Source organism: Sceloporus occidentalis, unplaced genomic scaffold, assembly GCF_023333645.1.
Source record: "Sceloporus occidentalis isolate IW3139 unplaced genomic scaffold, rSceOcc1.0.p SCAF_308, whole genome shotgun sequence".
In the NCBI taxonomy this organism is placed as follows: domain Eukaryota; kingdom Metazoa; phylum Chordata; class Lepidosauria; order Squamata; family Phrynosomatidae; genus Sceloporus; species Sceloporus occidentalis.
The window spans coordinates 625,417-637,547 of NW_028317288.1; the positions used below are offsets into that span (position 1 = coordinate 625,417).

Here is a 12,131-nt window from a genome sequence, read left to right on the forward strand (position 1 = left end):
GCGTTCCCCCTGCCCCCGGCTCGTTCCGCTCGCGCTCCCGCTGCCCACGGCTCGTTCCGCTCGCGTTCCCCCTGCCCACGGCTCGTTCCGCTCGCGTTCCCCCTGCCCACGGCTCGTTCCGCTCGCGTTCCCCCTGCCCCCGGCTCGTTCCGCTCGCGTTCCCCCTGCCCCCGGCTCGCTCCGCTCCCGCTGCCCCCGGCTCGTTCCGCTCGCGTTCCCCCGGCTTGTTCCACTCGCGTGCCCCCGGCTCGCGCCCCTCGCGTTCCCCCTGCCCCCGGCTCGTTCCGCTCGCGCTCCCCCCTGCCCCCAGCTCGTTCCGCTCGCGTTCCCCCTGCCCCCGGCTCGTTCTGCTCGCGTTCCCCCTGCCCCCGGCTCGTTCCGATCGCGTTCCCCCTGCCCCCGGCTCGTTCCGCTCGCGTTCCCCCTGCCCCCGGCTCGTTCCGCTCGCGCTCCCGCTGCCCCCGGCTCGTTCCGCTCGCGTTCCCCCTGCCCCCGGCTCGTTCCGCTCGCGTTCCCCCTGCCCCCGGCTCGTTCCGCTCGCGTTCAGCGCAGAATGAAGTGACATCAGAGATGGAGAACCCTATTACATCCACAATAAAATAATATCATTGAGTATAATTACTGGGGAGACGCGGCTGTAAATCCAATATCCTCATTACAGCGCGTACCGTGTTTACACAGCGGGGGCTTCACGTGAAATATTAATATCCATTTATTATTCAGGGAACCGGGATAAAACACTCTAATACATACACATACACACACATACATACATATACACACATACATACACACACATACATACATATACACACATACATACACACACATACATACATACATATACACACATACATACACACACATACATACACACATACATACATATACACACATACATACATATACACACATACATACACACACATACATACACACACATACATACATACATATACACACATACATACACACACATACATACATACATATACACACATACATACACACACATACATACATACATATACACACATACATACACACACATACATACACACACATACATACACACATACATACATATACACACATACATACACACACACATACATACACACACATACATACACACACACACATACATACACACACATACATACATACACACACATACACACACATACACACACACATACACACATACATACACACACACATACATACACACACACATACATACATATACACACATACATACACACACATACATACATATACACACATACATACACACACATACATACATACACACACATACATACACATACATACACACACACACATACATACACACACATACATACATACACACACATACATACACACACCGTGACCTCTCCTTCTGCCGGTATAGAATCAATTAACCCTCCTCCCCTCCAGTACAGGATCCAGTAGCCCCCCATCCGTAAATGACCCCACCTGCTCATGCAGGACCCCGGTCCTCCCCCGCTGTAGGTCGAGGGGGATAATCGGGGTAGAAGTTGCTGCTGCTGGAAGGTTTTGTGTCTCTAATGCTCTCTTATCTCTGCCGCGCACGCAATCTCACAAGCAGCCGACGACCCTGCGGGCAGAACCCGCTCTGGAACATGTAATCGGTGTCTGCGTGTTCTCCACACGCTAAATGCACCGCTTACGATTCAGCAAGAGGACAGCAGAGGGACATAGAGTCACATAGGGCTTAGCTTGTGGCCCCTGGAATTATTAGAGCCCCCACTCAGGGTACAAAGAGAAACCGTGTTATGATGTCATTATGACGTCATATCTTATTAAGATTCAGTTCATGTTTTATGCGTTTGAAGGCTACAATGTATCTGCTGATCGGGGGGGGGTATTTCAGTCGCTGGCTTTTAGATGCCCCGGATACCCCTCTCAAAGTCATCATTCATTGATTAACGAGGTATTTTACCTTACCAACAACTCTCAAAAATATCTGTTCTGTGATGTTTTCACCCCCCCCCGGGAGAAGCCGTAATCCCGCCGGTGTGTTAATCATTCACATTCCCAGCAGTCGCCCCGAGCCCAGGATCTGCCCCTGATGTTCACTTTTCACCCCGTGCGGGGGTAGCTTTGGGCTCCTCGGGTATTCCTCGCGCCCCCCCCCCCCCCGGATTGGCAGAAAATAATGGCCATTAGAGAAAAGCTAGAGTTATTCATTGGCTGATAACAGACTAATTAACGGGCAGAGATTAACCCTCTCTGTGCCAAACTATTCTCTACCCAGCGAGTTCCTGCTTCAGATCCTTAAGAATTGGGGCAAATAACTCGATATCGGCCGATTCCAAGCTCAGCCTGACCCAGCAGCTCCTTACAATAGAACAAGAGGTGAATCCCGGGGCCCTCCGCAGACTGAACCGGGTCGCCCGGAACACAGGACAGCTCCGGACTCATCGGACTCAGCGGCAGAACCTTAATGGACCCCCAAAGACCGGACCCCGGACTTCATACGATCCACAGAGCCGCGGCTAAGGGATCGGAACCGTGTGCCAGCGCTGGGCGAATATTGCCGTGGCTCGGGGTGCTGGGAGTGCAGTTACTCCCGATCTTTTTTACCGTCCTTTGGAATGCTTTATTAAAAATACATTAAGGGCCGGCCGTGGGAAGTAAATGTTCTCCCCGTTCCATAAATCAGATCTTTTTTGAAGCATGAATCCCGCCGGATTATATCGGTGGATGGAACTGGTTTTAAAAGATCCATAAAAGACAAACGTTTGGGGATATCCTGTCGGCCCCCGGGGGGCCGGGGCCTGAATGCTCGCCGACGGCTCGTCCCGCAGAGAGGAGATTTCTGCATCCCGCGGATTTTGTGAGTGCGATAAAAGATTTGGTATCGGGGCCGAGGACCTGCCGAGCGCCCAGCCGAGTCCGACACATGGACGCCACATGCGCGGAGGGAGAGCCGAGGGGGAGCGGAGGACGGCGATGACAATAAACGTAAGCCCTGGCTCCAGGAGAAGTCGTCCCAGCCGGGTCCTTGCCGGGCGGCTCAGAGTGATGAGGATCTGGTGATAACAGCCGTTTAATGAGAGGCTTCTATTTAACCCCGCGAGGGGATTGTTGGAAATTTCTGGTTAAAGATTCCTCCAGGTATGAAAAAGACTCTTCCTCTCACCCCAGAGTAACCCGGCCCGGCACGGACACCAAATCCGCCCTCGGTATTTCTGGCTCCTCACACTGGACGGCCGATGGGCTCGGAATAAACCTATACGCTGATACAGCAGGCTGAGGGTGCTGGGAGTGGATGGTTAGCTGCCTCTGTATTTTGATAGTAAGTTACAGTACTTTATTATAATAAAAGTTGCTGTACTTTCCACGGTGCCCTGCTTGAACTTAGATGTAAGTGGACTGGTTTGTGAGTTAGTGTAGCAAATATTTTGTGGCTTGGAGCATTTTGTCCAAATCATACGAATCTGCCCTAAAAACCGACTGACAAGCAGCAGTTCTTTACCGGAGAGAGGTAAAACACGCCGGGCGTCGGGGGTCTCTGTATAAATGTACACAGCGTGGGAGGTTGGGGGGCCGTGATGCCTCTGCTCACACTCACTCAGTGTTATTCCCGGCGGGGGGTTCCCGTCATCGCGCTCTCCCCGCGCGGCACACAGTTTGGGTTAAAAGTTCCTTCTCAGCTAAACCCAGCTTTAAGCTCTCCGCTCCGCCCCGTGACGGCTCCACGATTCCCTCTGTTTTTATGGTTTGGCTCTCGCCGAATACGTTTCTCATCCCCGTCCTCTCCAATAAATGTCTGTTTATTGTCACAAGTAAACATCTGCAGAGAAATAATGGGCAGTGACATCATTAATCAGCCCGATGATGCGGTAACCCGATCGGCGCCAAGGATTACGTTCTCATACCGTTCCATACTTCGGTGACAGGTGACCCTCCAAGAGCGTTTTAGCCATTAATGTACCCGTTCGGATCACCCCCATCACTCTCAGCCGGCCCAGGGACCCCGTCGCTTCCCGCCTTTATACTCTATAGCGCAGAATGTTTGCTGGGTATGAGGGGATCGCAGGGTTCTACTGCCCTAAAAGCCCCGATAATGTGTATAGAAACAGCAGGGAACGGCTTTATAAATAAAACGGGGTAAATAAACCCCATTATTCTTCTAAATGCCCCACCCAGTTACACAAATACCCTGCAATGGGGCAGAAAGTGACATAAAAGGGCAAATGTTTTTTTGAATGTCAGTCGTTGGCTGAGAGGGTCTCTGGAAGTAAATGCTCTTATATTATTATCCGTTTTTCCTCCCCGGCGTTCGGTTCCTTGGCACTCCAGACGTCTCGTGGACTCCTAGCACTTCAGCCCCAGCGCTGGGACAGGGCAGCTAAGCCTCATTATTATGCACCGGACTGTGAGACGTGCGAGACAAGAACGTTCTGGTGTTTAGAGCTGCGTTAAGTAGACGAAGCCCCATTCCGCCATGAAATGACTCCGTGTATCTTTAGCGGGTGAAATCATGTGATGTGAACCCCGGACACGTAAACATCACGAAGGGAGATTTACCTCCCAGACTCCGCCATCGTCAGGCCTGATGAATACGAAGTCCTCGCTCCATACATCAGCTGCGGGGGGCCGATGGGGCGGATATGAGGGTTCTGACGTGCGCGAGAAATATACTTATACTATAACGCGGCGTTTGTGTTAACCCGTGCTGTGCCATGCCCGATGCGCGCCCTTACCCGTCCAGTGCACTGAAGGGTTAACGCGTGGCGCGTCTCGGCGGATTGATGTCTGTGCTCCGGAGCCCGATGGCGGTTTGTCACGGAGCGCAGTCAGTATGTTTCTGCCGTCCCTCCGAGCCAATTCCAGCTTGAGGAATATATATATATATAGCGGGTTTTATATCGGTTTCATTTATTTGGGTTATATTTGGTTAAATGGATTAGATAATGCTGGCTGTGCCACAGACTGCCACCGCTTAAAGCTGTGTCGGGGAGACCAGAGACCCCCAGAGTTTTCACTGCTGCGGGGACTTGGCGTAGTTAGAGAGCAATTTAAAATGCATAGTGGGGGGGGGGTCACATTTGGGAGAGCTTCAGTGCGGTGCCGCCTCTCTGATCCTGAAGAGCAACTCCCACAACCCTCGGCCAACCAGCGCTGGAGGTGACAGCGAGTGCACCATGTGGCGTTCCCTGTCATATATAATAATAATATATCCCTCTAACCTCACTTACTGCCTATAGAGTCAGATTGTAAGCTCCTGTGCGCCGGGCCCTCCTCACCAAATTGTTATACACTACTTGTTACAGCGCTACGGAATATGACGGCGCTATATAACACATAATAATAAGTGGTGATGTCCGCTCTTTTATTTATTACACGTGCCGGGTGGGTTTTTTATGACTGCAGACCGGTGAGGACCCCGTCGGGGGCAGAACTTTCGCCGGCCGCAGATACCGGGTACCGGGCGCAGATACCGGGTACCGGCCGCAGATACCGGGTACCGGGCGCAGATACCGGGTACCGGCCGCAGATACCGGGTACAGGCCGCAGATACCGGGTACCGGCCGCAGATACCGGGTACAGGCCGCAGATACCGGGTACCGGCCGCAGATACCGGGTACCGGCCGCAGATACCGGGTACAGGCCGCAGATACCGGGTACAGGCCGCAGATACCGGGTACAGGCCGCAGATACCGGGTACAGGCCGCAGATATTGGGTACAGGCCGCAGATACCGGGTACAGGCCGCAGATACCGGGTACAGGCCGCAGATATTGGGTACAGGCCGCAGATACCGGGTACAGGCCGCAGATACCGGGTACAGGCCGCAGATATTGGGTACAGGCCGCAGATACCGGGTACAGGCCGCAGATACCGGGTACAGGCCGCAGATACCGGGTACAGGCCGCAGATACCGGGTACAGGCCGCAGATATTGGGTACAGGCCGCAGATACCGGGTACAGGCCGCAGATATTGGGTACAGGCCGCAGATACCGGGTACAGGCCGCAGATACCGGGTACAGGCCGCAGATATTGGGTACAGGCCGCAGATACCGGGTACAGGCCGCAGATACCGGGTACAGGCCGCAGATATTGGGTACAGGCCGCAGATACCGGGTACAGGCCGCAGATACCGGGTACCGGACGCAGATATTGGGTACCGGGGCTTTCTGTGGATCTCAGGAACCGGATTTATCTCCGTTGTTATCCGAGGATTTGCTGATCTCAGTATATTGCGGGAGGTGAATCGGCCCCCCCCGGTGCGGAGTCGGCTGAGTGCGGACCCCCGCCTCACCCCCCGCAGTAACCGCCGGCCGCTACGAGACTCGGGGAAGCTGCCAGACATTTACCGATTTACCGCGATGACCTCATACGGCGCTCGTTCGTCACGCAATAAAATCCCCCAACGCCAGCGCTTATCGCCTTTTATTTATCTAACGATTCCCTTAGACGGGGGCTTCCGGGGCAAATCCACAGCAACATGCCCACCCCCCCATACGGCCCCTCGATTACAGAAAGAGATTTAACTACGGCGGGGAGTTTATTCCAAAGGAGGGGAATAACAGACTGGAGGCTGAGATGGAACGGGGAGATAAGTGGAACAGCCCCCCAGCAGAGGTGGTAGAGGGTATTAAACATGCATGGGATAGACATCCGGCTCCTGAATCTGAGCCGAGGCCGCTCCTTTCAGTGAGTGCGGTCGGAGCGCTGCCTGCGAGGGTTCGGTAGCGTGCGGGATGTTTGTGGGAGACGCGCCGTTTATACATAAAGCCCGGGAATTATTTCACAGAATGGGTTTTTCTTCGTGGAGATTTTTGTCGATTCCCCTGGGGGAGCGGACAGGGGGGCCGCCGGCCCCGGAATGTCCCCAGGAATGCGCTTCCACCACGGGGCCAATTTACATAGCAAAGGGATTGTCAGTTCTTGGGGTGAATGTGCCCCAGGGGGGCGGGGCCGGCTCTCCTCTGGGGCCCTTCGTCTGGTACGGAGTATTTTAGTATTGTAAATGCCGCCGTGTGATATATATATAGCGCCGTCATGTTCTGTGGCGATGTACAATGGTGGGATTTCCCGTCTGTCTCATCCAGCTGGTGAGATCCCAGTCCACGGGGGGGGGGGGGCGCTTCTGCAGCCTTACTGGTAAAAGCTGGGGGGGGGGCTTTATTTTTGGCAGTTTTAGCCATATTTCTTATTAATTGAAAAATGTACGTTTGATGGATGAGGAGAGACAGAAAAAAAGGAATAAAACGTCTTTACTGTAACTGCTGGTTATTAACCCCCTCTGCGCCAGGAAACTTTGAGTGCTCCTACTGGCGGTGGGGGGAGGGGGAGCGCGATCCCTAATATTGTCGTAAAATGTTATTTCTTACTGATTTTTGTCACCCGATATTTCTGATGCTTTTGATTTGATGTCATTTATAAGGACGGAATCCTCCGGTTCAGCGGGAGACGAGAGGACAGGCGCTGGTTTATTTACTTATTATGTATTAATGGAAGAAATTTGGAGACCGAGGAGGCTTCTTCTTCGGATTAGAGGTCCTGTGCCAGAGACGCGTGGTGGGAATGCACAGCCTGCGGGTATTACGGGGCCGCTTAGGTGTTTCCGGGGTTCCTTTTGGCAGGAAAGAGTTAAATGTATGGTTTTAACCCTGCGCTGAATCTGCCGCGGGACTCGTTTCTTCGCTCCGTGCCGCTGGAATCCCGGCTGAACTCGGCGACCTTACGTTTTTTCTTCTTCAGCCCCCTTAATAAATATAAATAAACCCAGAGATTTCCCACGGAGCGGATTCATAAAATATTTACATCCCCGCCATAAGCAGAGCGGGGGGCCGCGGCCGTTAATCACACACGCCAGATTTATCTCGGCACCGAGGGCCGGCTGGCGGACGTTATCTTCCGACCGTAATGTTCTGTTTATCAAGCGAATCATCGGATCTCCTCGCGGGAAATAAACATGGGGCCCCCGGGGGCCGCTTCGGTGGGCCGCGCCGGTTCTATACGTCCGAGGATTGTGACGATTAGAGGGGAAATTTGCACGAAGAGCTCGGAGGCGAACGTTTTCCCCCCGGGGGGGGGCAGCGAGCCAGATTTCGGAGGTTAAGCCAACTTTCCCTAAATGGGTGGAATCCCCGGAGATTGTCGGGGATTCTCAGAGTCGCGGAGTTCGGTGTTTGCGGATACTTTGTAAGTAATGTTATTCTGTCTATAAGATGAACGCTCCCCGTGTCCCCCCCAACGTGGGCGAACAAGCCCACCCCGGCCCAATATCAGCCAACCACAGCTTAGGCAGAAATCCTGTGTCTGTGATTGGTTGATTTTCAGTATGGATAATGGGGGGGTTACGAGCGCCGTACGCGTTCTACATCCACCGCTTTAATCCCATGGGGGCTGACAGTGCGCTCTATACGCAGCTTTATGTTCTCTCCATGCGCCTCACGCTTTATTTCCCTGGACCTCGTGTCATATGAAGGACACGCATATCCTGTGATGGGTCCGTGTGTCGGGTCACGGGAAGCTGCAGCGTATAAATCCCGAGCCGGGTCCCAGGCATGTCACCGCGGTCACATCTGTGTCGTCTCTTGGCCGCTGTCTGCGGCTCTCAGCTCCAGGGGCCACAGCTGCTCCTTCTCCGGCTCCTCGTCCATCACGGAGTTACTGGTCTTACTGGTCGGTGGGGCTGGGAGAAGCCGGTTAACCCCTTACGTGCCAGCGCTCTAAGAGTCAGTTTTGTAGTGAAGTCCTGAAGCCAGCGGTGCTGAGGGGCTCCTCGTCCATCACGGCATCTCTGGGGGCCAACAGCCGCGTTACCAGCGGAATTTACCCCCTACCCCTACTAACGGAATAATAGGGGGGGGACAGCAATATTTAGTGGGGTTCGTGTACACAGCGCTGTGCGTGAAATGCTCATACATGCAGAGTACACGGCGCGGTTGGAAGTTCTGCGTGTATCGGGGCCGGAAACGCCGAAATCCGTACATTCACAAAATACTAAGCGGAGCGAGCGGCTGAACGTGAGGGAGCGGCGCCACCTAGAGGGTCTGCGAGGACCCCGGCCACACGGACGAGCATTCGCAAAAGAGAGCCTGTCCACACGGCCCTCGCAAAGCCCCCCAACCGCAGAGCTATAAACACAAGAGAAAAAAGTCAACCCCCCATCTATTCACTTTTTGTGTTCTTTGCGCCCCGTCGGGGTCAATAAGCCGGGTTTGGCTTTTGGAGGGTTAACGTAGCAAACCTACTTTAAAGCATTAGCGGTATTATGCATGCATGCGCAGACATAAGCCAATGGCGAAAAGCTTGAAACATTAACCCTTTAATAATCATCACACAGATCCTATTGCAGGGACTGGCTGTTGGCGACAGCCGAATGGCTTTAATACAGGGGTTCTCAAACTGCGGCCCTCCAGCTGCTGCAGGACTACATCTCCCATACTCCTCAGCCAGCCCCTTAGCTGAAGGAGCATTATGGGAGATGTAGTCCTGCAGCAGCTGGAGGGCCGCAGTTTGAGAACTCCTGCTTTAATACCTCATGGGAACCACAGCTTGTCAGTAGGTAAAGATGTTCCTTATGAAGGCACCTGTATTCAAGCAGGGATTCCAGCTGTGATATAGCAGGGAGTAAAGCACCGATCGGGAGCCCAGTGGGGTAAAAAAAAACAAACCCTGATAATCTGCCCCTTCACCCCGAGACTGGGGTAAAACCTCCGGCGAATAACCCTTTCATAGGCTGATGAGTTCCGGTTCAGCGTGGACGGTGTTAACGTGTGTGTGTATATATATATATATATATATAGTGAACTCTCTGCACACCCCCCGCCCCCCCGCGCAGCGCTTTAAACCTGATAGCCTGTTAGCCGCGGCTGTCAGCCGGACGCAGCCGTTCCGGCTTTGAATAGAAGCAGAGATATCCCCCCGGACCCCCGACAGCTATTGTGTATCCGTCAGCGGCACCTGAGCCCCGTCTGCTCCGTGTCCCGCTCCCCGGCCCTGGGAGGTGATGGCTGAAGGCTGCCTCCTGTGGGCTCCCAGCACCCCACCTGCCAGCCCCGTCACCCCATCCCTCAATCCCGTCTCTCGCAATAAAGCCGTCGGCCGGCGGTCCGCCCCAGCTGGAGGATTTGCTCGGACGGCCGTTCTTGGCTGTACTTTCTGTCCTTGCCGTGTGCGAGGTGACGCTCTGACATGCTCACCATAGAGGTTTCAGCGAGATGTAACCCTTTCGGTGCCAGCGGAGGAGGCAGAGCATCACGCCCCATCACAAAGGGTTAATGTAGGATCCTGACGCCTCGCAGGCATAAAGCAAGGAGCGTCAGATCAAATAATAATATATAATATATATATATCTCCATCATATTCCACGGCGCTGTACAGCGGGGATACTGCAGATACTGAGTAGTGCATCAGATAAATTGGAATTAACAAAGTGAGGAGCTTACAATCTAGAGTATTTCACGCGGGTCACAAGGAATGGCGGCAGCTCGCGGAAAGGCTAAATCCCATCAACACCAGTGTTACAGGGTCACCGTACCCAAGGCTGGGTCCCCCTGTTTGAGGGCTGAGGAATCACCAGTCAGTCCCTCATACGGATCGCACTCAGCTATCCACGGATCATCCAGACCACCATTCGTAGCAAACCAAGAAGAACTCTCTTTATTACAAACACACAGAATTTATATACAATCTCAATGCAATGTGTACCGAACCCAACCCCCAATCCCATCACTCCCATCCCATCACAAATCCCATCAGTATACAGGGGATGTATCAGGTGAGGGGATTACAGAATACAATGGGTTCCCCCACCTGTGTTATCCCCCCTGTAGTGCGGGGGCCGTCTGGGCAGACAGGGCTGTGTTGGCTGATTAAGAGCCCCAGCCAGATTATAGGATCGTCTCTTTGAAGGCTGGGGCTGAAGCCACATCAGTCTCTGGGCCGGTTACACAATAAACACAATATAATATATTACCGGGTCACAGTATACAGAACCGGACACAAAAGCGCTCCGTGACCCGGCTAAACTTCATATGAGCCAGCTAGCCTGGCCCTGTCACAACCAGCAAGTGGAGTTCAACCCGGTCCGGGAGACCCCCCGGGACCCCCTGACTTCACTGTGCGTGATAGGGGTTGGCGGCCCCAGGGAGCTGCTTCTGAGGGAAGATCTGTGCCGGCCCTGTACAATGTATAGTGTAATATATAGTGTAATGTTCAGCTCTCCGCCATGTTGATTGTCGACGGAGTGAAAAGCGGACAGGAAGGTCATTCCCGCCATATGAAGGGGGCATTTATTATAATACCTGACATTTCCCACAATCCCCTTACACCCGCGGCACATCTCCACTAGATTGTAAGCTCTGCGGATCAGGGCTCGCTGTGGGTTTGCATGTCATCGGTTATATATCTCTTCTGATTATTCTGACCCCGTGCTTTCTCTGCGCTCAGGTGGAGCTCTCGGACGGCACGTCTCACACCATCACCGACGCTTACGCCGGCAAGGAGTACATCATCCAGGTGGCAGCCAAAGACTACGAAATCGGCACGTGGAGCGACTGGAGCGTGGCCGCGCATGCCACGCCGTGGACGGAGGAGCCCAAATACATCACCACCGAAGCTCAGAAAACAGGTAGAGCGGCCCTGCCAACACAACGGGTCCTAAAGGGGGCTTTTCCCAGACTAATGCTTTCTGTCCCGCTGAGGGGTATTGGTGTAACTGGCGGGGCATTTAGAAGAAGAATAATGGGGTTTTATTTACCCCGTTTCATTTATAAAGCCGTTCCCTGCGGTTTCTATACACATTATCGGGGCTTTTAGGGCTGTAGAACCCTGCGATCCCCTCATACCCAGCAAACATTCTGACCTAGAAAAGAGGGGGCATCAGGGGAGGAGAGAGGAGCGTCAGGTATAGGAGAGAGGGGCATCAGGGGAGAGAGGGGCATCAGGGGGAGGAGAGGGGGCATTAAGGGAAGCAAAGAGGGACTGGATAAACTAAGCAGTCACACTTGGGAGGTATGGCCGTACCATGCATGCGCACGGTGCATCCAAAAGATGTTTTTAGGGGCTCAGCCTTCAGATATAAAATTCCAGACAGAGACCCCAGAACGTTACCCCGGCAGCGTTTTATTTAAGAGAAC

At 53.4% G+C, this 12,131-nt stretch overlaps 1 protein-coding gene across 1 annotated transcript in view; it reads left to right on the forward strand.

Moving 5' to 3' along the window:
• The window catches only part of LOC149274949 (ciliary neurotrophic factor receptor subunit alpha-like), a 73,665-nt gene that overhangs the window by 40,609 nt on the left and 20,925 nt on the right, over positions 1–12,131 (forward strand). The window contains exon 6 of the mRNA XM_089505075.1: positions 11,443–11,623. Within this exon, the coding sequence (XP_089361201.1) occupies positions 11,443–11,623 (181 nt within the window). The remainder of the gene's footprint in view (positions 1–11,442; positions 11,624–12,131) is intronic.